This window comes from Coptis chinensis, chromosome 3 (assembly GCF_015680905.1).
Source record: "Coptis chinensis isolate HL-2020 chromosome 3, ASM1568090v1, whole genome shotgun sequence".
Taxonomy (NCBI): Eukaryota; Viridiplantae; Streptophyta; class Magnoliopsida; order Ranunculales; family Ranunculaceae; genus Coptis; species Coptis chinensis.
In genome coordinates, this window is record NC_141458.1 from 68617928 (window position 1) to 68640384 (window position 22457).

Below are 22457 nucleotides of genomic sequence, written 5' to 3' on the forward strand. Positions count from 1 at the left end.
TAAAATCTAAATCAAATTGGACAATTCGTATCAGATTTTTTTTAAATTATGGCGTGTCCATGTAACCTAGCTTCAAACACTCAACATAACTCTCAAATCATTCAAAACGATCTCTCCATGCCCAATTCAAATAACTCAAAATCTTGTATTAACTCATACAAAAAATATTTAAAAAAAAAACATTCAAATGACCTCACTAGGTTGTTTGGAGCTTTTTCAAACAATACTTCGTTTTGGTACTTCCAAACAACCTTGCATTGCATTTAAGGCAATGGAATAGTAATCAAAACTATTATTCGCAATCTAAATGCAATCTATCCATGAACATTCTAAATGAAATTGAATAAAATGAATTAAAACAAATATAATAGATATAAACAAATCTATAGTGATTCACTTTCTTCGCAATGAGAACTTTGGCGAGTGATTAGCTTCTTCCACAATGAGAATGGTTCATTTTCTTAACAATGGCGCGCTGGCGAGAGATGAGAGCAAGAGAGAAAATTTCACTTTCTTAACAATGGTGGTTGCCCAAACTCAAATTAGATGAGCAAACAACAATGATAGTTGCCTAAACTAAAATAAAAACATTTGGTTTTTTTGGTTGAGAGGCAAGAGAGATGATACCAGTTGGAACGGTTAGAATAGATGTAACTGGTATGCAATTTGGTGGAAATAGTACTCTTAATCATTTTATTTTAAGTTAACCTTTATGCATTTTCTGATGGTGACTCGTCGGCCCAATAAGTTGTCAAAATAAACCCGTGAGCAGAATCCTTGAAAAACCACCCAACTGGAGCAGCAGCAGCATAAGTAGTAGTAGTAGTAGTGTCTCAAAAAAAAAAAAAGCCCTGACATCATAACGATGAGTTGCTCACCAGTAGAAGAAGAAACAGTAGTAGTTGGGACTGAGGACGTTGTTGAGGCACTCATGGATTATTTCCTTGATCCTATTTTACCCTCTACTCCTAACAAAAATGCCCCTTCCCCTCTCTCTCTCCAGCAATCCGTTGCCAACCAGGTAAACCACCCAACATTGTTTTATAATATTTTCAATTCATTATGTACTGATTCTGTTTTTGTTTTTGTTTTTACTGTTTATATGCGTGCAGTTGTATTAGTATACAACTACTACCATAGGAAACAATTTCCAAAACAGGAGTTTCTTGACGTGGAATCTTTCTGCAAAGTGGCTGTAAATGCCAAGCCGAATCTATTATTACAGTTGAAAAAGAAATGCAATCGTGATATGTCTATTACAGAAAAAGAAATGTTTGATGCTTGCAATGTATGTAAAAGGTTAGATACATTGAAAGATTTGCCAAGCATGGAAGGGTGGCCAATTGCCAAAGTTGCGGTTTTTTTAACCGATTCTATGGAAGAAAACTGCTTTCTTCTATTCAGTCCCATTACACAGGGGGTTTGGTAACCACTCGAACAAAATGTTACTAAATGCAATGATAATTCAGGTGTAGTGGATTCAAAAAAGAAAACTCAAAATAAAAGAAGGACCAAATCGCCTGTCGTAACTCTGAATACTGATGAAACTTGTTTGCAGAAACTTGCATTGTCTGCTGTTAAGGAAACAACAGGTGCAGTACCTCTCTTCAGTATTATGTTATTGAATATTTAAACAACATATATGTGGCCTTTGTAGATGCCTTTCTTAATTTTTTGTTGTTGTTGTTGTGCTGCTAGTTCATCCTATTAACACACTGCCATTTTAGGTCATATAAGTACAGTTTCTTTTTTTGTCCAGCAAGTCTTGCTATTATTAGCTTATTGATTTATTTTTTGTATGCCAAAGAAGTCATAAATTCGTGATCTAAGAACTTGTTCATAGTTAGATTTCGATTTCATTTGTTTTTATGCTCCTTCAAATATATTCACCAAAGATATGAACAAGATTCAATTTGTAACAGAGAAAGTGGTTATTTTATTTTTTTGTACGTGATAGAACTCATTCATCTCAAGCTCCCTTGTTTTCTATATTTGACTTTCTAATAAATGTCAATTTTTCCAATTGTCAAATGACCACCATGTGTTACTCATTTTTGTTACAGTTAGTTCGTAGATGCTCTATTATTTTTTATTGTACTTATAATGTCTAAATCTTGCCTCCACCTCCAGCCTTTGAAACATTGATTGAAGTTATATCCTCGTGATAATTAAAATCCGAAGGGCAGCAAGGGTGTTCCATATTAAGAGGGGTTATGATTAAGAGCTCATTATCTAGCCTTCCGGTGTACTTTACGTCCCTGTTTTGGATACCTCAAAGTGTTGTTAAAATGTTGAGAGGACTATCAGGAGAACCACAGGTATAACCAGAAGATTTTTGCATGTTTGTCCAAGAGAGATGGGGACTGGGGTTTAATGTTTCTAGAGTTTCGTTTGGCTCTAATTGGAAGATGGTTCCTGGAGATTAGGGGTGGAGCGAGGTAGGTTGTGGAGGCAAGTGTTCAAATCTAGATTCCGTGGGACCAACCTAAGGTTGTACAGTGGACAGAGTCCGGATTCTTGTGCATGTGGGGTGTGGAAGGGTATCCAGAATGGTCATGTGGGATTTCAGAGAGAGATCAAGTATGGTTTAGGAAATGGGACTAGAATTAGATTTTGGGAGGATGTATGGGTAGCTGAGAGAATGTTATTTTTGGACCCAAGACTCTATGCCATTAAAGTTTTCACGTATCAGCCTATTTGTGATACATGCGGTCAAAATAATGGTAATATTTGTTGCCATCTGGGGATTCATGTCGCCATGACAGAGTTTTTTGCCCTCATCTTGAGGTTGGAAGCGATTCCTGTTGTTAGACCGAATAAAGATCGTTGGCTATGGGGTATATGCTAGATGGGAAATCCTCCCGTTTTTCCCTGTGTTTTCATCTCCTGATTAATCTCCGAGGTAGTACTGGCGAGATTTTCCTAGCACTGATAACTGGTCAGGAAAAATACATTGTCACGTGTCTTTCTTCATGTTGGAAATTTTCAAGATATATGGTTTGATCTTATTTAGTTTATACTTGCAAAGATGCTCGGATTTTCTGATTGAATGGAAAGTCGACGAAGTGCTTGAGGTGCACTATTTTGTGTCCATTTTGATGGATGTCCAGTAACTTTAACAGTTTAACCACCAATGGCCATTGCAATGGTCTTGGCGCAATATGGTTTTGGTTTAAATAATATATGACTTAATATATTGTTTAAACAAAGATGGTTGATTGAACATAGGTGGAAATTAAGTGAACCTGACACTTGTCCATATGAGAAATGAGAAATGGTTACTTGAGTATGGTGGTCACACCTGTTAGAAACTCAATTGAAACAAGCAGGCAAGGCCCAAAATATCGAATTCGGTGAATATTTTGATGTACCCAAAAACCGATATATATTGAATATATCGAAAATATCTATTTTTTTGTTGACCAGTCAAAATTTTGTTTTGTATGTCGATATATCGGAAATATCATCGATTATATCGGAAATATCGTTAATATATCGGTCAAAATCAACAATATTTGGTCAAAGTCAACAATATCGGTCAAAGTCAACAATTTATATCGGATATATCGTATATATCGGTCGATATATATCGTTATATCGGAAATTGCGATATATATCGGGAAAAAAAAGATTCAATATTTGGTTGAGATATATCGAATATATCCATGTCGGTGTACCAAAAAAATGATATATATCGCCGATATATCATATATCGGCGATATTTTGGGCCTTGCAAGCAGGCACCATTTCAACAGCATGGTAAATAGGTGTGTCTAAAAGTTGCGCCTATTTGAGGAGGCACAACACTTGGAACGAAGCGACACCAAGATGTTTTGAAAAGGCACATGATGTCTATAAGATAGAATGGTCTGAATACCATTATGTCTCAATAGTTTGACCAAAATATGAAATGTCCTCCAAATATATGTACTGGAATGCATGTGATAGCAGTAGAACGCTCCACAGTCTACACCTCTAAGAAGAGTAGACCCTTAAACCCCAGGGAATCAAGAAATCTTTCACTGACTGACGAACAACACAATGCACCCTAGGTCCCATGGAGTTACTCCAGGTCTCCATAAAAAATGACAATGATGAGCTCACTGACAATAGGAAGCAGTTTGCAACTAATTTCTTTGTACTTATTGTCAAAATCATCACACACCACATGTAGTGTTGTATATCGAGGGTTGCAATACTATGAATGAGAACACAAGAGAAAAAGGGTGTTCATTGACTTCAAGGTGCAGAGAATCAGCTATCTTTTAAGCAATATTTCTCCCCTTCAGTAGAAACCGTGAACACACAACGGGGTATACAGAAATATTCTCTCAGGATACAATGAATCCCCAATATATTGTTCGTCGAGTGTTGGATTGTGTATGACCAACCTCGACCGAGAAACACTCTTTTGAAGAAACTGATGATGCCAGAACACACTCACAAAGACAACACTGATTTTTTCGTACAATTGACTATGAGAGAGAGAGATTTCTTTCTTTCTTTCTTTCTTTATCTATTTTTGCGGGTGGGGGGGAGGGGGGTTGTTCTTGTCACATTTGCTGTACATGTCTTCTGCGTTAGATTTTGTGTTTGTGTTATGTAGTGAGGCTTTTGTGGCCACTCTCTTCTGGTGTTTTATGCATACATTTCACTGACTGCCTGACATGTGTATAGAAAAGGAAAATAAATAAATAAATAAAAGAAGATAGAATTGCAAAAGGTTATTCATTTAGAAACTATAGATAAGAAGGAAATAACAGAAAATTAGATTCTAGGATCCTGGTTTCAATATTTGTAATGCACCAGTCACATCGGGCATTATTTGTACACTTAGGTGGGGAGCTGCTGACCCTGAAATATGTTTTTCAAACAGGTATTGATCCAAAAGAACTCATCATATTGGAAAGTCATGTTACCTACTCATTAAGTGAGGAGAAGACCACTGCTTGCTTGTTTATAATGAAGTCTAAAGCAGCCAACAGTGATATTTTTCAGGTTCCTATCAAAGATGCTATTGACAGGTTTGGCGCTCTTTATTACGCTGTTTCGCTGTATTTCTTAAAACGGAAGTATTTTATGGTGCCAAACGTATGCATTGGGTGATAACATGGTTACCTATTGTATAACCTTAGTCTGGACCTTAATACAATTAGAGTGATCAAAGTAAAACCATTTATGCATATCTTCTTTTGTGTTGCAAGTACTAAATATCCAAAGATTTCCTTTAGAACAAATTTAAATGAAATTGAATTGGATTCTTTTTTGCAAAGGACTACATATGAGACTGTTCTGTAGTTCTGTATATTCTGGATTTCTTGATTTGAACTCCTCCATGATATTTTTAAAAAGATTCACAGAAAAGTTTAGACTAGAAAAAATTTGTTCTATACTAGTGCTTATACATGTAGGCAGGCGCAAACGAGCCTAGAAGGTTAGACACTGTTTTTTGTGATGCAACTCTCCACCTCTTTTCTCATCCATAGAGCCATTCTTTTATGGGACTTTCTATCTCCTGCCTCAAATTTACTTAGCTAAGTTGAAAAACCAGGGCGGGGGTGTTGTTGGTGTTGGTGTTGTAGTAGGTTGAAGGTATTGGCCCAATGTTCAATCACAGAGGTTCAATTCAAACCGTCTGTCATCGGAAAGCTTCCTTCTTCATTTCTCTTTTTAAGATAAGTTGAGCCATCTGGACAAATTGAAAAGGTTTACTTGACTATGCCAGCTTTTGGTGAAGAGAGCTGAATCTAATAGTGGATGCAGCAATTTCCCTGTGATTGGATGTGCTTAGGTTTGGTTGAATTTTAGAGATGGTGCTGCCACATTCCTTCTACTGTGGGAGGCTAAGCCTAAGATTAGACATTATTGTTTTTTGTACTACTACTACTGCTACTGCTACTAGATTAAGTGTTGAATCTAAAAAGTGTAGGGAGCAAGTTCGCTGTGATTGGATGAGTTTAGGCTTAGTTGAATCTTAGAGATGGTGCTTCAACATTCCTTGTTAGTTGTTATTACTACCATTCAACATTACTGTTGTTGCTAAAGTTGAATGAGCCGTTCATATGACATCTAGTATGTCGTTGATATCATTAACACTTAACAGCAGTGTCCAATAGGCTCTAAGACATTTTAAAGTACGTAGGTTTTCCTTCTAAATAGTGTTGCAGTGACTTAATGTATACTCCTTTTGTGTTGACAAACAATTCTTTGCACAAAGGCAAATGTGGGCAATTTGATCTGGTTATGGAAATGTGATGTCTTGACCATCACCCACTGCACAAGGGGAAGAAAGTCTGCAGTAATTGTTTTATCTGATGGAAACCTGTTACTGGCATATTTCAGGATGGATTGAAATTGAACATGTATAGAATAGGAGATTTGCGGCCCTTAAGATTTGTGTTATGCATTGCTCAAGACTTTAAATTCCCCCATCAGGAAAACTGGGTCTACTGCACATATATATTCTTTTATTGATGCGTATTTGACTTTATTCTTCTTATGCTTATTGTGGATGAAATTATTTAATATTGAAGCTTGCAAGGTCCTTTGGTCAAGAAGACTGGCAACAGTTGCCTCGTGGCCAACACTGTTGAGTATTTCCATTTGCTACCTTATGCTGGGATAATAAGAGACTGGTTTTCTAGGTAATATTTAGATACATTTTATTTTATATCATCTCTTGTGATTGTTGCATTTTATATTCAAAAGAAAACTTCAGATAAGCCCAATACACTGGCTCATAGGTATTATCCGTTTTTTCATTTTTTGAAGAGTAAATGACCAATATATGTATTAGCACATGAAGTATTTACGAATTAGGACGAGCTATCCCAATATAACAAAAACAACCTAGAGAACAACAAAAAGAATAAAGAATTAACCAAAGAGAACAACAAAGACAACCCCATCATTCCTTTCAGATTAAAGAATCTCAGGAAAAAAATATAAAACAAACAAAACAAAAGGCCTAATAGGCTCACTGTGGCCTGACATATAAGGCATAGCCTTTGAGGTAGCGTGAGGTCATGTGCATGCAGAGACAAAGGTAGTACTAGCTATGCTGTCAAAGGCGATGCTTAGGCGCTATTATTTTGGCAAACTGCCTCGCCTCCCTTAGATAAACTCAGGAATGCGGATTTGGAGGTAGAACTTATGATTATTGTGTTTATGCTTTTCTGAAGTGGAGCTGGTCAACTGTGGCCTTTTGCATTGCTCTTTCTTTTGGCAGGTGGTCTGCTTTCATTGGGAGTCTAATCTATCTTGGTTTAGTCCCGGTTAGGTGAAGGTCTTCCTTACTCCTTTGCATGCAAGCCCATTTTCCTGCCCAGGGGCAGGCAGATGGAGTTTGGTCCCAATAACAATTTTGTTGCGTAGATGGCTCGAGGCCTCGAGCATGTTAGGGGGCTCTTTCTGGGTATAGTTGTGCACCTCCAGAAGTCATCTTCTATATAAAGTTCCTTTTTACCATATTTAGCCAGGGGAAATATCTTGTTTTAAGATTCTTAATTGGTTGGTGGGCCTTGAGTGAGTGCCTTGATTGTTTGTCGGTCTGGGTATGGTTGTCATTGTAGGTCTGTTCTAGTTTTTCTCCTTCTATTCTATTCGTAGATTAATTACAAACCCGTACCTTTTCTCATTTACATTAATTGATTTCAAATATCTTCCGTGGCCTCGTTTTGCACCTATTAAAAAAATATCATTGTTTCTCATATTAATGCAATTAATTTTTTCGATTTCAATATATTTATATCTTTTCGGCGTATATCGGCCTCGTTTTGCATTCCGGATATCAGCCCGATATTTTAGAAACTTTGGCCTATCCGATATATCCGATATATCTAACCGATATTATCTAGGGCCTCTAGTCTACCTTGTGAACTCTATGTTTGGAATACATCTGTTTTTCATTTTCCTATAACTTATTCAGTGCTGTTGCAGAACGTGCTATTTTGCTAATTACTATCCAGCTGAAATGATTATTTATTCGCTGCAGGGAAATGTTAGGGAATGCTTCAGTAAATACGGGAGAAATCGTTAACAAGGACTACTCACCAAGTCACAATAAAGTTTTGACTATAATAGTCACTGAAAAATCTACAAATAATTGCAGAATTGCATATTCTTCAGACCTCAAAACAATTAAAAGTGAAAATTTGGACCAGAGAGTGGATGGCAACTATCATTTGAGCAGACAGCACATTAGAGACAAGGGTGAATCAACCAAATTTTCCGATCCTAGTCACGAAAAAAAGACAACTTTGAAAATGCGTGTTGATAACTCAACAGAGGTTGCTACTGAAAGTGAATTCAGATCTACTGAAAATGGCTCCATAATCGAGGTATATTTTTCCACTATTGACCTTTTTGTTAAGTTTTTTTTTCCCCATGACAGCAAACAATGGCCCGTTGTGATACATTGCTTAGGGTCACTCTTATTGCTATTTCCAGAAGTTCCCTTCAATGAAACATGGGCATTTGTTATACTGTTTATGTTACCTCCTTAGCTCATAGTGGTCACTGATCAACATCTAAAATCCCTTCTGTTTGCATAGAAGAAGTGTAAACAAACAATTCATAAAGCCTCTTTTTTTAGGATCTTTTTTAGATATGAGAGCCTTTTCTAATTTCACAGGATGATATGGTTGAGCCAGTTCGGAAAGCTTACAGTAACGGAAGCATAGATGTTAAGGTTTCTGATGGACGTGATAATTGCACCCAAAGGATAGTGCACCCAAAGGAGATCATTCTCTAGTTCCTTGCAAGTCTGATTCTCAAGATCTTGACAAATTACAAGCTATATTGGCTTCAAAGGGGGATGAAATGTTGAGAGCTGCCTTGAGACTTCTTTTAAAGCAAAGAAATGAGCTGGTATGTACTATATTCTTGATGTTTATAATAAATTCAGATTTGTAGATGTAATTGAGTAAACATGAACATGTATGGATGTGTTGGAAACTGAAGGGATGGCTACACAGATTGTGTACTGTACATGACACCCCTTATGTTGAGAACTAAAGTTTTGATGTACTTTAATTCTGTATATATTGTATTTTGGGCATATCAAAACATTCTTAATAGCTATCAAGAGAATCAAAGAACATGTTTAGCTGCCCCAACGTGTAACTGGTTTGACTTCTGATTTTGGATAACTATAATATGGGGCCAATAGAGTATTGGCCTGCTTTATTGCATGTGCCGTACCTTCATCGACTGTTTGCTTAATTTACACTTCTAATTCACGTCATTATGAAGATAGTTTGGTTATATTTGCAGTATCATCAGCAGCGCCAACTGGAGGATGAGATTGCCCAATGCGAAAAAAAATCTTCAGACAATACTAAGTGGTATTATCAGTTCCTTGTAACCTTTTATATGTTTGCTGTGTCCCTTAATTTTCTATCATCTGCATGCGTAACCGACTGATAGACTGAACACTCATTAGTAGCTCCTTCTAAAAAGGCAAACTTATCACGACTTTTCTACTGCTTGTCCAAATATACTCTCTAGCTAGAACAAGAAGTTGGACGTGAAGGGGTTGAACCACTGTATTTTTTGTTCTACAAACTCCAAGCAGTCACAATTCTATTCCCTTCACTGCACGACCATTGACATAACTGATTATGTTTCACAATGATGTACTGTTTTCTGTACATACTTTATGAATGGCCTATGTACAAACCCGCGCCGTCAAATAGTTAGCCATTTGCTATAATATCAAATGACCGACCATTCCGATACTGAGATGCATGGATTGTGGAATCAACATGTCAAAATCATTACTTAGACAGTTAGACCTTCTTGAGCCTCCAGAATGTTCTCCCAGCCTATTACTGTATGAGATGGGCATTACATAGAACTTACAATTTTGTAGGTAGCGAAGATGACTTGATGTTGAAGATTGAATCTGTAATACAAGCTTGCAATGTTGCCTGCTCAAAAGATGCTACAAGAACTCATGAAGAGCCGCATTTCCACATCGAAGAACCACTTAAAGGTGTCAAGAGAAAAAGATTATCTGAGGCCATTCTAATATCACAAAATCCATGTCAGGCAAGTACTTTTTTTAATTCCCAATAGTTACATCTCAACCAAAATTTGTTTCCATAATTTTCTGGAGTTAAACGTCAAAAATATAAGAGGAACAAACTTCCTTTGCAACTTTGCAAGGTGTAGAATGGGTGCACCCTAAAGTCCATCAATAGCACAAGAGATAACCCGAATGCAGCATTAGTGATCAGTGATATACAAAGAAAAGAAGGAAAAAGAACCACTAAATTGTTAACGGAAAGAAAAGGAAAAGAAGAAAAATAAATGAAACCCTCTAAAACAAAACGAATCCTTGTATGTAGGTCTACAGTACCCAATGCTTGACTCTAGTTCCATGTAACGGTCTTGGTGCTGTCCCATGGGGGATTATAGGTACTGTGCCTTAATGGGACAGTTTCAAAAAGTGAAAAAACACAATGAGCTCCTATGGCCTTACTCTGCTCAGTTGTTTCATAGGCTCTTATGCTTGAGCAATCCAAATTAAAACTGCAGATGAAAACGTCCATACTGTATCTCGTTAATGTACGATGTACCTTTTCTACATTTGGATGACTTTTTCTGTCAGGGCAGAGTCCATCACTGCATTGGTCATCTAGTGTTGTAATCAAGAAGATATGGAAACTTCGAACATTAGGTAACACCTTTATCTGGTCTCAGTGGCTGACTCCTGAATATCCCTTTTCAGAGTATTTAATAATGTTTTCTACAGCAATTATCTATGATACTCCAATGGAGTGCTTGGTTGATGGGAAAATCCTTCTGGAAAATCTTCTTTTCTGGAAAGTGTCATTTAAAAGGCTTTTTTCCTCAAGAACATTTTCCCAGCAACCAAGTCACCTAGACTCAGAATAAATTTTTTTATATACATATTTCATGTCTCCTCTGAAGAAGTCTCTTACTACAGGAATTGGATGACATATGTTCTCAGAACAACTGGAAATTACCACGATATCATGTGGTCCCATCCAATGGTAAGTCTCCAACTGTTTGGTGAATCTATGCTGCGATGCAGGAGGTTCATACACTCTTTGGAGTCTTTGCTAAATATACCCTGCGTATATGGTTTTATATCTGACAGTTTGTTAGGGGTTTCTGAATCCAGTCCATATTTCCTGACATCAAATAAATGAGAAAAATGGTTGCACTCGTAATCTCATATAATTGTGTCCTTTTTTTGCACTGGCGAACCCATGAATTACCAAGCTGCTTTCTTTTTCCAAGCGGTGCAAACTGCTTGTTTAAGCAACTTTTTAAAACCTTTTGTAGGTGGATTCGAATCCAATGTGACAGTCCAAGGATTAGACTTCGAGTGTTCTGGCGGTGGGGATTTGCGGGGAACTGCGCGTGAAGCAAAGGAATCAGCTGCTGCACACATATTGAGCAAATTGCGCTGCATGGCAAGCCTGACTCATTAGATCCTGGTATGGAAAATTACATTCTGATTATCCGACTTCAATGGAGCCCTAGACCTTTTTCACCAACTATACATGCTAGAGAAGAAATCAATTAGAACATATATGGTTAAATGATAAATACAAAGTTAAGGTTAGACGAGATTATCAGAAGGTATATGCATCTTGCATCGTTTGATCTAATTATAACAATATACCCCTTCCCTTAACAGAAACAGTATGGGTAATGGGAGTATGGCTTAAATTCTGTCATGGACTCTTTCCAAATTTAATGTAATAGTTTTCTGTGGTCTTGATGTCTAGTGATTAAAAACAAAACCAGCAAATGACAATGCTGCACGTCTCCACAATCATCGTAATTTACTTAAATTTGTGCATACTTAATGTAATGTAGTATTATTTTGATGCTAGCAGCTCTATGGGAATAATTAACGGTAGTTATTGTCTTCCACTGTCAGCTGCATCTTCTTAATAGTAGGTGATGTTAAAGCTGATTTTTATTACATCATCACAGGAAAATATATAATGCAATGTATATTCTGTAAAACAGTTTTATATATAGATATATTGAAATAAATTAAGTATTACTTTTGTTGTTTCCAAAGAAGCCTATGTTACAAATGGAGTCTTTTCTTGACGCTCTCTCTCTCACTCTTTCTGAATGGCTTGGAGTTGCCGTTAATGGTATCATGTAATGGTGTAATATTGTGCTGTGTATGATTTACTAAAAAAGTTGTATTTTTATCGATAAAGAATGTTTCAACTTTATTAGTATAACCTCAATGTATGAGATTTGGCCTTCTTTTTGGTGTGACCATAGAACAAGTTCACTGATCTTTCATCTGATGCAAATGCCTTGAATTAATGCAGTCTTAACAAGTTCACCGATCTTTCATCTGATGCACATACCTTGAATTAGTGCAGTTCTAGCAGGGGATAAAGCGAGACACCATCTGCAGCTGCTTCTGTCGTCCAGGATCCAGCAATATCTGCAGGTGTAACGTTTTTGAAGAATAGTCGGCCCTCCTAAAGAAATTCTGATTGCTTCTTGTGGCAACACTAGTTGTAAATCTATGAAATAAATCTATATACCTGGCACTACACCGTCTGGTTATATATCTTTCTTGTTATAGTCAAAAAGTATGAATAAATGTATTTCTAGATCTTTTGCTCATAGCTAATGCCATATAACTTGTTCGGAAATTTCCATAGAAGGGAAAACGAGAAAAAGAGAACGTTCCTCCTCAACAAATGAATTGAGCGGATATAAAAACTGTACCTGGGAAAGGAAATGCCTGTCTTACTGTCAGTTAGGGAGTCGAGCTAACGTAGGCTCTCCATCTCCATTGGTTAAGACTTATGGATCGATGATTTGATATTACTTTTTGTTTTTCCAGTTGTTTGATTATGGACCTCTCTCCACGTCCCAAGTCGGCTGGCAAAGATCTTTAATTTTGCTAGACCTTGTCTAAGCAGTTCTGTTTCACGCTGACCGGTTGTTTATGTTGTGGATGTCCCAAGTGTGTATTTTACGAACTGAAACTCTTGAAGATGCTTGCTAATGCTCAAGAATCAGACCTTGGCGAAACCGTCCAACTCAAAGTTGATCCAATATCGTGAGGGGGCATGGGTATGGGTTCGAGTTCAACTTCAAACTAGAAATTCCCATTCTGAGAGTGCAGGGGCATGGATATGGGTGGGTTCGAGTTCAACTTCAAGTGCATCCTCTTGAGTCTTGTATAGCAATTCAAAATGGCAAAGAGTCAGATCTCAAATGTATACACCGTTGGTCATTCATTTAGATGCATTCAGAGTCCACTGGATTTGTCTGTTTTTTTTTCTCGATTAGTAAGTAGTCCATTATTGGTCACGAAGTGTGATGTGATTATCAGGCATAAATAAACTCTCAACTAGAGAAAGCAAGAATAAGACATACTCATAAGTCATACCTATATTATTAACACATTTAAAATTTTGAACTATTGAGCATTGGCAACATCCATTGAGAAAGTTCCACAACTAACTTCATAAAATATAAGAAACAGAGTATAGGTTTAATGTTATATTTATATACTATGCGTTTCTAGATCCAACTGCTGCAACGCCTACTACTGAACCAAATCAGCAACATCAGGAAAACTTAACTATCAGACGAAAAGAAAGATTCTTGACCTGAACCAAAACCACGAAGATCACGATACCACCAGTAGCTTTCTTTGTTGAGCTTTAGTTCATCCAAACTTGCATCCAGATAGTCAAGGCGTTGCTCACGCTAACTTTGACCGTGAGTTCAGCAACCTGGAAAAAAAAATGATTCGTGTTTGATACAAATTAACGTCGAATGCACACAGGCGCACACTCACAAACACACACGCATGGGTGGGGAACGGATATCTCGGCTAGTTTTAGAATGAAAACAGAAACAAACTGTGGTTTTAGATTCAACTTTCGGTGCAACTTGGTGTAAAGGAGCGTTTTGGTTTTCTGTGAGGTTTGTGAAGAAAGGGGGAAGAAGGTTGAGATTCTCTAGAAGGACCGAGTTCGCTTGTGAGCGAACTCCCTACGTATCCTCTTTCTTTTCTCTTCTTTCTCCGGGAGAGAGGAATCAGGCCCGACGTAGTTCAAATAGGTGGTATTTATAGGCTAAAGGAAAAGTCAATCCGGAAGACACGTGTGTCTCTTACACACGTGTAAGGTGGAGATCGTGAATGAGTGTTAGGCTGGTTATATTATTGGTCATGTGCTGATTGGGAGTTAGCACGGTCGCCCTTATTTCCCGGTGGTGGGAAATTCCAGTAAGATTTTGGTAATGATTACCCCTGGTGGTGATCCTATTTGAGGCGTTCTGTCTTTGGCCATGTGTTCGTTCCGTGACATCTTTGTTCGTACCACCTACATGAAAGGAACTACTCACAGATCGATCTTGGAGGTCGATGCCCTGAGTTCGCTTATGCTACGCACATGTGTGTTCATAAGGGAACTGCTCACAGGTCGGTCTTGGAGGTCGATGTCGTGAGTTCGTTTATGCTCCACGCGTGCCTGATAACTTTATAAAGATATCACTCCCCTACACAGCCCCCTCTCAGTAGAGTGTTTATGCCAGGAGAAACGTTCTGCTGAGAGAAAAATGTAAGAACGTGTGGAACATGAGCGACCTGCGGTGGAGGACGCGACGGGTATGGCACAACTTTTGAATCATGTGGTTTGACAATTTGGCGGGAAAGGGAAGTGATGGCGTGATGTGCACGCGATGTAATCGTGAGTAGCTTGATGAAGAACGTGGCGTCGGCGCTTATACCGGAATCGCTGAAAAGACAAGCGAAGACCTTTGAAACACGCGGCTGGCTAGAGCATAGTCGTAATCATAACTTCTTGGTAACCGAACGGGCGGTTTATACAAAATCAAATTTGGGACAACCAAAAGGTATTCGTGGTTTGCTTCTTCCGCAAAAACGCAAGCGAGGGGTTCCTCGTGAGTGCTTCACGCTTTATCTTTCCATTTTCACTTTGCATTCCTCTCTTCGAAGTGCAATTCGCTAAATACGAGGTCATAGTAAAGTTGTAGGGTTTAAGCGGGAGTATTTGATAAAAAGACTTGTTAGAATGTCCGATTCGATGATACTCGATCGAGGGAAGTTCGGAGATATCATTAAGTTCGCGGAGAGTATGAAGACGAAGAAGCGTGCGATAAGTGTTGGCGCTGAGGCCGGATGATGAAGTTAGGGTAGATGAGGAAATACCGATCTAGGTCGGGTGTGGCGGGTCAAGACGATCGTCGGGTTGAGGGGAGATGTCGTCATCAAGTGATGTACCCCTTAGAAGTGTAAACCGTCGTGCTGCAAACTCGTTCCCCGAACTGAGAGTAGCGTATGGGATTAACGTCCCCGACCTGGAGATATACGAACCACGGTTGAGTGAAAATATTCGGAGTGAGGAATACAACCCGCCGAACGGTGGAATAATAATCTGTGAAGGTCAGCTGAGAGCGCATATGCAAATACCGTTCTCGAAATTGATATGTGACTTCTTGGGCCATTGTTGGAAGTCTCCTTGTCAGTTCGTGGGGAACACCTAGCGATTGTTTAAGGTGTTTGACCTGCTGAACGCGAGTGGGGAATACGACATAGGGGTATCCAACATAATGGAGCACAATGTGGTACGGCGATCGGGAAATATGAACTTTAGCTTGCAAACCATGACGACGCGTTCTACTGTGATCAATGGTGTAAGCAATGAGGCCTGGACAAAGAGGCCGCTGTTGCTAGTTGGCAACTACTGTGTGAACGGGTGTAGATTGCGAACTAAGATTTGTAACATATCTGGTGGGTAGGAAAAATTTTCTGTTGTTACTTTATTTAACGACTTATAGTTGTTCTAACAGGCTCTTGTCTTGCGTTGGCTGCAGAGTTTTCTGTGAAGAAGCGAACTGATCGCGGGGAGATAGAAAGGTTCGCTCGGCTGACCCGTGAAGAAAAACAAGCGAAGTTGCCTGAAGTTGCTCATTTCTTTGTGGAGAAGGGTGGGCCTGCGATCCGGGAAAAAAGGAAGGCGCAAAAAGATCGAGCTCGAGGTCAGACAAGGGAAGAGGTAATGGAGGCGCGAACGAGTGACTTGGTAACGCGAGAAGAGAGGGCAACGGCGCGGCGCTTAACTCGCGAGGTGGTGCCTCGGGTCGGAGGATCGAAGCTTCCGTCCGGGCGGGGTTCGATCGATACGCCTGTGGAATTGGAAATGGTGGTTTTCAACCCTCGAGCGAGGAGCAGGTCGGAGAAGAGGCCGCGCTATGTCTCTGAGGAAGATCTTTGCTCGAGTGACTAAAGTAAGCCGCAACGCGCTTAGGGAAAGCTCCAAATAAGCAGTGGTCCGGGTCCGGGCTATGGTTTCGCCGTAGTGGAGCACGACTGAAAGCAGTTATGGACTTGGCCACTTTTTTGCGGGTCTAGTGCGCCTCGGCGGGCGTGAATCCATCCGTGGCAAAAGTGAAAGCTCAGCGCAAGGCGAAAGTGGGAAGGGGCGGTCGGTTGTTGTTCTTGAAGCTAGAAAGACGGTTTGTGTTTCCGGGCGAGCATGGAGCCGCAACGAACCGCGGAAACGGCGATCAGTGAGCTTCCGTGATCGAAAGTAAGATATCGGGTTGTTTGTTAGAACGGATAAATACCGGATGGCAACCGTAAGGAGCCGGATGATAAAGGGTGGTGATAACTCGAGACGAATGGAGATTGGCGCAATGCTTGGTATGCGTGTCTATCTTTGTTTAATATAATCGTTTTTCAGATATACGCCGCTATTCCGTGGCGATTAACCATGCGTGTTTTTTGCACCGGGTAAGTGGGTTTCGTAAATTGAAAGAGATTGCCCAGTTCGGAGGCGATAGAGAAGCGGTGGTGAAGTCATTCGACGAAATGAAAAATGTCCGTGAAGCCTCAAGATGGAACGCGAGGAACCGGAAGATCCAAGAAAGCTCATCAAAGCCGAAGTCCGCCAAGATGCCGAAAGATACCGGGTTTGAATATCCGAGGCAAAACTACGTGGAGCGGAAGAGAACGCCCTAGCAGCCGATCGTCGCGGAAATTGGTAGTCAACGAGTATACCTTACACCGCAAGAAGGTTGCTCAGACGCTACCAAAGCCTATGACGCTCGATGCAGATTTCGTTGAACCGAGGCGGATTACAACGCTTTGAAGACAGATCATGCACGCCATGACGCCTCACACCGGGTAGATCGTGCACGGAGTGATTAGTGGCGCCCCCGCCGCTTCAGAGGTCATGCCGATATTGTGCTACCGCTGGCCGATGTCTTTATACGCTCGATGTCTTTGATGAGTTTAGACTTGGATGGAGTTTCGTGATGGTGACCGGGAGAGATGCCGAGATTGATGAGTCGCCATGCCCGAGAACTAATTGTCGAGCCAAGAGATAGCGAGTTGTAAATTCGTTATGTAATGCTGTCAGCTTATAAGCTGTGATACAATAGAACTGGTTTCCTGGGGTAACCTGGGCAGTTTGTCTTTTTATTTGTTTGTGCCCGCACTGTGAGTGATCTGGTACCCCGTTCTATTTTGGGGTACTCCTGTGAGGACGAATATTGCTTAATCGGGTTGGATTTCCTGAGTAGTCTCAGCAACCCGGCTATCTTACTATGGTTCCAGTCTTGCTAAGACAGGTCGTTGTTTGCGTGTATGCCATGCTTGTTGTTTGTTGCCTTATTATGTGTAGATCGCTTGCTTGACCACAGTTATGTCTGCGTATAACAAAGCATGGCAGGTGCATTGCAGTGACCACTTCCCTGCCCATGACTGGTAAAGTTGCATGAGCGTCTGGTTGTTAAATTGCTTGGCACCGTTAAGGTGGTGCACGAACGAGGCTACCAAGTCACCGGATCCCGGTTCGTGAAAGAAGTCGAATCGTCGTTGTGTTTAGTGCCGCTTAACGGCAATGTTCCTCGCGTCGCGACACGTGGAGGGGGAGGCGAAAGCGTTCAAGGAACATAATGATGGCGGGCGATGGCGCTTTGGCCCTCAAGGTAATTATGAGGCTTTTTAGGAAAAAAAAGCTTCCTATTGCATAAAACCGCTTCATCGAATACCAACAAAGTATTTGCTCGCCTTCTTGCCCAAACTTAAGTCTTTCTTCTCGCTTTGCTCCTTTGTTTGCATCATCACCATCGCCGCCGCCGCTCGTTCAGTCGCTCCTTCTCCTCCGAAGTGTTATTTCGTCGAGAAGAGTTTGGAATAACACTGCATCTCATGTGACAGTACTTTTGTATGCTAGGTTTTATCATGGCAAGGTGTCATCCATTCATGAGGGGAGAAAAAAGCGTGAGAGAAACGTCGCCTCTGATAATGGAGAGGATGGAGTTTGAACCACACGTGCATGGTGATCGCGAAAAGAGAAAAAGCCGGACCGTAGAGGCGGCGGCCATAAAGCGCCCAGAGGGTCGGACGCCCAACTAAGCGGCATTGTGTTTAGGTCGCCGCAGCGGATAGGCGACACTGATCGTCACGCTGCGGAGTGTAGCGACCTGAGGCAAGGTCGGCCAGTCGCTGGTGAGAGTTCGTCTCCACGGTGTGGTGATGTAGGGAGAGAATTCTACTACATGAGGAAGACGGGGAAGAAGTGTATGGTGAAACGCTCAGAATGTAGCTTCCACTCGGCGCCCATAGCGACCAGCGTTCTGAAGGGGATCGTACTGGATGGTGATAAGGCAGAGGTGAAAGATGAGGACATGGAGACGTTGCTGGAGACGATGGATATGGCTGCCTGTTTGGTAAGTTCACGACACGCTAGGCTGTTATGTCGGTGACTAAAGCAAACTGATTCGTTAACTTTGTTCGTGCAGTTTCTTGCAGGGTATGATAAATTGAAAGAAGTTGTCCAAAACACTGAGGTGGATGGCAACCCTCACGTCGAGCTAGGGTGTGTGCGAGCTGCGTGGGGGGCAGAAAAGAGAAAGCTGGAGGTGATGACTACCAAGTACCAGAATGTGATGGTCGAATGCTTTGCGTTAATCGACGCGGACGGAGTTAGAAAGGGAATTAGCCGTGGTGATCGCTTATGCTAAGAAGCGCCGTAAGGTGACACGAAGCGAAGAAGGGCGATAACGAAGCCTGTATCGCCCTACGCCTCGATGAGAAGTATGATGCTACCAAGAAAGCAATTGCGAAATGATGAACGAGGGCATGAGATGCATGTGATGCCGAGGTCGGCATCTTTTGCATACCGTCGTCTAGTGCGCAAAGACCGTAAGATAAGCATGTCATAAGTGAGATTTGATAAGGTGATCTTGATTTGGCTCATCGACCATGAATTGTAAGTTCTCGTTTACATTTCCCCTATTATCAGAGAGTTAACAATAGAGCTGTGTTTTCGGGCTTGCCCGAAAGCAGTCGCCTTTTCTTGCAGAGAACTGGTTTCCACGAAAGTGGCAGTTCGATACTTGGTTAATTTTTGTAATGAGCACCGATCTGGATTTTCTGGGTAATCCCAGCAGATCAGTGGGTGTAGTTGTTGTGGCGAATGGTCATATAATTTTATTGGTGATGTTCCGTATGCATGTTGCCGTGTACTTGTGTGTAGCTAGCGTTCTGCTTAGGATTCGAGAAATATGCGTCCTGCCGTGTAATCAACCTTAGAAATATAAGTTGTCGACGTGACAGGAATTGGAGAGGGTATGTTGCCTGTGAGCTCCGGAGAGCTGTCGGCTTGCAGAGAGCGTTCTCGTTTAGTCGATCCTAGGAATATAGATCTTCATCGTGACAAGCATCGGAGAGGCTATGTAGCCTGTGAGCTCCGGAGAGCTGTCTGCTCGCAGAGAGCGTTCTCGTTTAGTCGATCCTAGAAATATAGGTCCTCGACGTGACAAGAAGTGGAGAGGCTATGTAGCCTGGGAGCTCCGGAGAGCTGTCTGCTCGCGGAGAGCGTTCTCGTTTAGTCGATCCTAGAAATATAGGTCATCGACATGACAAGAAGTGGAGAGGCTATGTAGCCTATGAGCTCCGGAGAGCTGTCTGCTCGCGGAGAGCGTTCTCGTTTATGAGAGCGTATGGCGCGTTAAGTGTGTGAGAGCTGAGAAGTAGACTGGTTGTACGCTGGAGGCGAGCTGGAGGATTGTTTGGATGCCAGTAAATGGAATAGCTTATACTAGGAGACAGAAAAGAAAAAAAATGAAGCTGAAACTTATCGTGCTTTTTAAAAAAAAAAAAAAAAAAAATACAACAACAAAGGTTTTATTGATAAAATTGTTTCAGTAGATAAGTATTCCATGGGCGAGGTAACAATTTCCCTTCTTGAGTTTTTATCAAGTACGCTCCGTTGCCTACAACACGTTCTACTATGTAGGGACCTTCCCAATTAGGGGCTAGTTTGGAATCATCTTGCGTCTTCTTGAGCACCAGATCGCCAGGCTGGAATGATCGAGGATGGACTCGTTTATTGTAGGAGTTCTTCAGAGTTTGTTGATAAGATGCGACTCTGATGGTAGCTAGATCACGCCGTTCTTCGAGAAAATCAATCTCTCGTGCTAAGACAGAATCATTGTGTCCGGTTTCAACGAGCTCGGACCGAGTCGTAGTGACTGTGAGCTCGGTGGGAATGACAGCTTCTGTGCCATAACACAAAGAGAATGGAGATTCGCCGGATCGACCGAAGCCAGTGGTGCGATGGGCCCACGGGATGTTCTCCAACCGGTTCGCCATTGACTTTTGTTCTTTTCAATCTTTTTCTTCAAATTTTCTAAGATGGCTTTGTTGTCGGGCTTCCGGCCGACCATTACTCGAGCGCATCGTGGAGTAGAAAATGCATGAACTATCTTCCACTTAGCTAGAAATTCTTTAACGGTTCGCCTTTGAATTGGGGTCCATTGTCCATTACCGGTGTATGTGGCGTTCCAAATCGGGTGATGATATGAGTCCGATGAAATTGCGGACATGCGATTCTTTGACATGTGCTAAAGGAATGGCCTCGACCCACTTTGGTGAAATAGTCACGCCGCTTAAGATCTAACCGAAAACCAATGCTTTTCCGGGGATGAATGGTTCATAATATCCATGCCCCACATGTGAAATGGCCATGGGCTTGCTATATTGATCGGTTCAGCGTCGCGGCGGCTGAATGATGTAATGGCGAATGTTTGACATTTTAAGCACTTGAGAACGATGCTTTGGCATCGGTTTGCATCTGGGGCGTAGTAGCCTTGAAATTGCCTTGCCTTGTGGGCTAAAGAACGACCTCCTAAGATGATTTCCACATTCTCCCTCATGGATTTCGGCAAATATCATTTGTCCCTACTCCGGAGTAATACATCGCAAGTGCGGTCCACCAGCAGATTTTATAAACAACTTATCATGCAACACGCAATAACGACGTGCTTGATATTGGATTTGCCTGGCTTTGGCACGCTCGACAGGGAGCGTGTCCTGTTGGATGTAATCCATGATGGGTTGCATCCAGGTTTGGCGCAACTGATCGTCGGAGAGAGGGAACAGATCGGCTACAACTAGGGCATGTTCGACCTGGTATGCAGGTCGATCGACTACCTCAATGAGGAGTTGTCGTGGAGCACAACTCGGTGTTTGAGTGGCTAGGTAAGCTAGGCTGTCTGCGTGACGGTTCTCATCACGCAAAAAATGGTTTATGGTAGAATTATTAAAAGAAGGCAACAAATGATGAACGACCTGAAGATACTTCGAAAGGTTACCTTCCTGAGTGGTGTACTCCTTAGCAATCTGGCGAACGACCAGTTGCGAGTCGCTAAAGACTTGGAGCTCTTGACACCGAAATGGTCCATAATGAAGGCCCATGATCGCCAGCCAGATTCCGCCTCGTTATTGGAAGATGCTGGTCGAAGTCGAACCGACTTTTCTACCATAACGCCGGGGAGACACTAAAACGACCCGATGCCACTCCCCCGGGATTGCTAGAGCCATCTACAAAGAGAGACCGGGGATCGACTTGACACGCCGTTTGACAACAAATGAGCTCCATTTCGACCGCCAGTGGGGTCGCTAACAGGAAAATCGGCGAGGAAATCGGCAACGACTTGACCTTTCCGAGGTCACGAGGTACAAACTCCATGTGGTGTTCACCGAGCTCCTCGCCCAAACGCCATACGAGTAGTTTTGTTTTCCTTGTGGAGGAGTTTCTTCAGTGGCAGGTCGGTCAGTATGTTGACCGGATGTGCTTGAAAGTAAGGCCTGAATTTCCGTGCGAATACACACCAAAGCAAGTACGCCCCGCTCAAGGAAAGAATAATTCTTCTCACCGGGCGAGCGCCTTACTTGTGAAGTAGATCGGCTTTTCGAAAGTGGTTCTCCTCTTTGAAGAGAACCGAGCCGATTCGCGAAATCAAATCTGATAAGCCAAGAGAGCCCCGTGTCTCTCCATCTACCGGTGTGGCTAAAACGGGAGGCGTGGTGAGGTACTTTTTGAGAGTGGCGAATGCGTGATGGCATTGATCGTTCTATGAGAACTGCTCACCTTTCTTGAGGAGTTGTAAGAACG

General features: G+C 41.4%; 1 protein-coding gene across 9 annotated transcripts; it reads left to right on the top strand.

Moving 5' to 3' along the window:
• The first annotated feature begins 471 nt into the window (after nucleotides 1-471).
• Nucleotides 472-12662, top strand: LOC147510542 (uncharacterized). 9 transcript variants are annotated; one of them, XR_015218928.1, is made up of 12 exons: nucleotides 481-1021; nucleotides 1113-1592; nucleotides 4877-5024; nucleotides 6534-6644; nucleotides 7994-8339; nucleotides 8633-8868; nucleotides 9274-9344; nucleotides 9872-10050; nucleotides 10540-10681; nucleotides 10952-11018; nucleotides 11314-11468; nucleotides 12384-12662. XR_015218928.1 is itself a non-coding variant. In XM_086602486.1 (11 exons), the coding sequence occupies exons 6-10, from the start codon at nucleotides 8861-8863 to the stop codon at nucleotides 11460-11462; spliced, it is 474 nt and encodes a 157-aa protein (XP_086458612.1). In that variant the 5' UTR covers nucleotides 472-1021; nucleotides 1113-1592; nucleotides 4877-5024; nucleotides 6534-6644; nucleotides 7994-8339; nucleotides 8633-8860; the 3' UTR covers nucleotides 11463-11468; nucleotides 12330-12662. The 9 variants fall into 9 exon arrangements, 2 of the variants coding, with proteins under 2 accessions (XP_086458612.1, XP_086458611.1); XR_015218929.1 differs by having other exon boundaries at nucleotides 10613-10681; XR_015218930.1 differs by having other exon boundaries at nucleotides 9872-10045; nucleotides 10613-10681.
• The last annotated feature ends 9795 nt before the right edge of the window (nucleotides 12663-22457 follow it).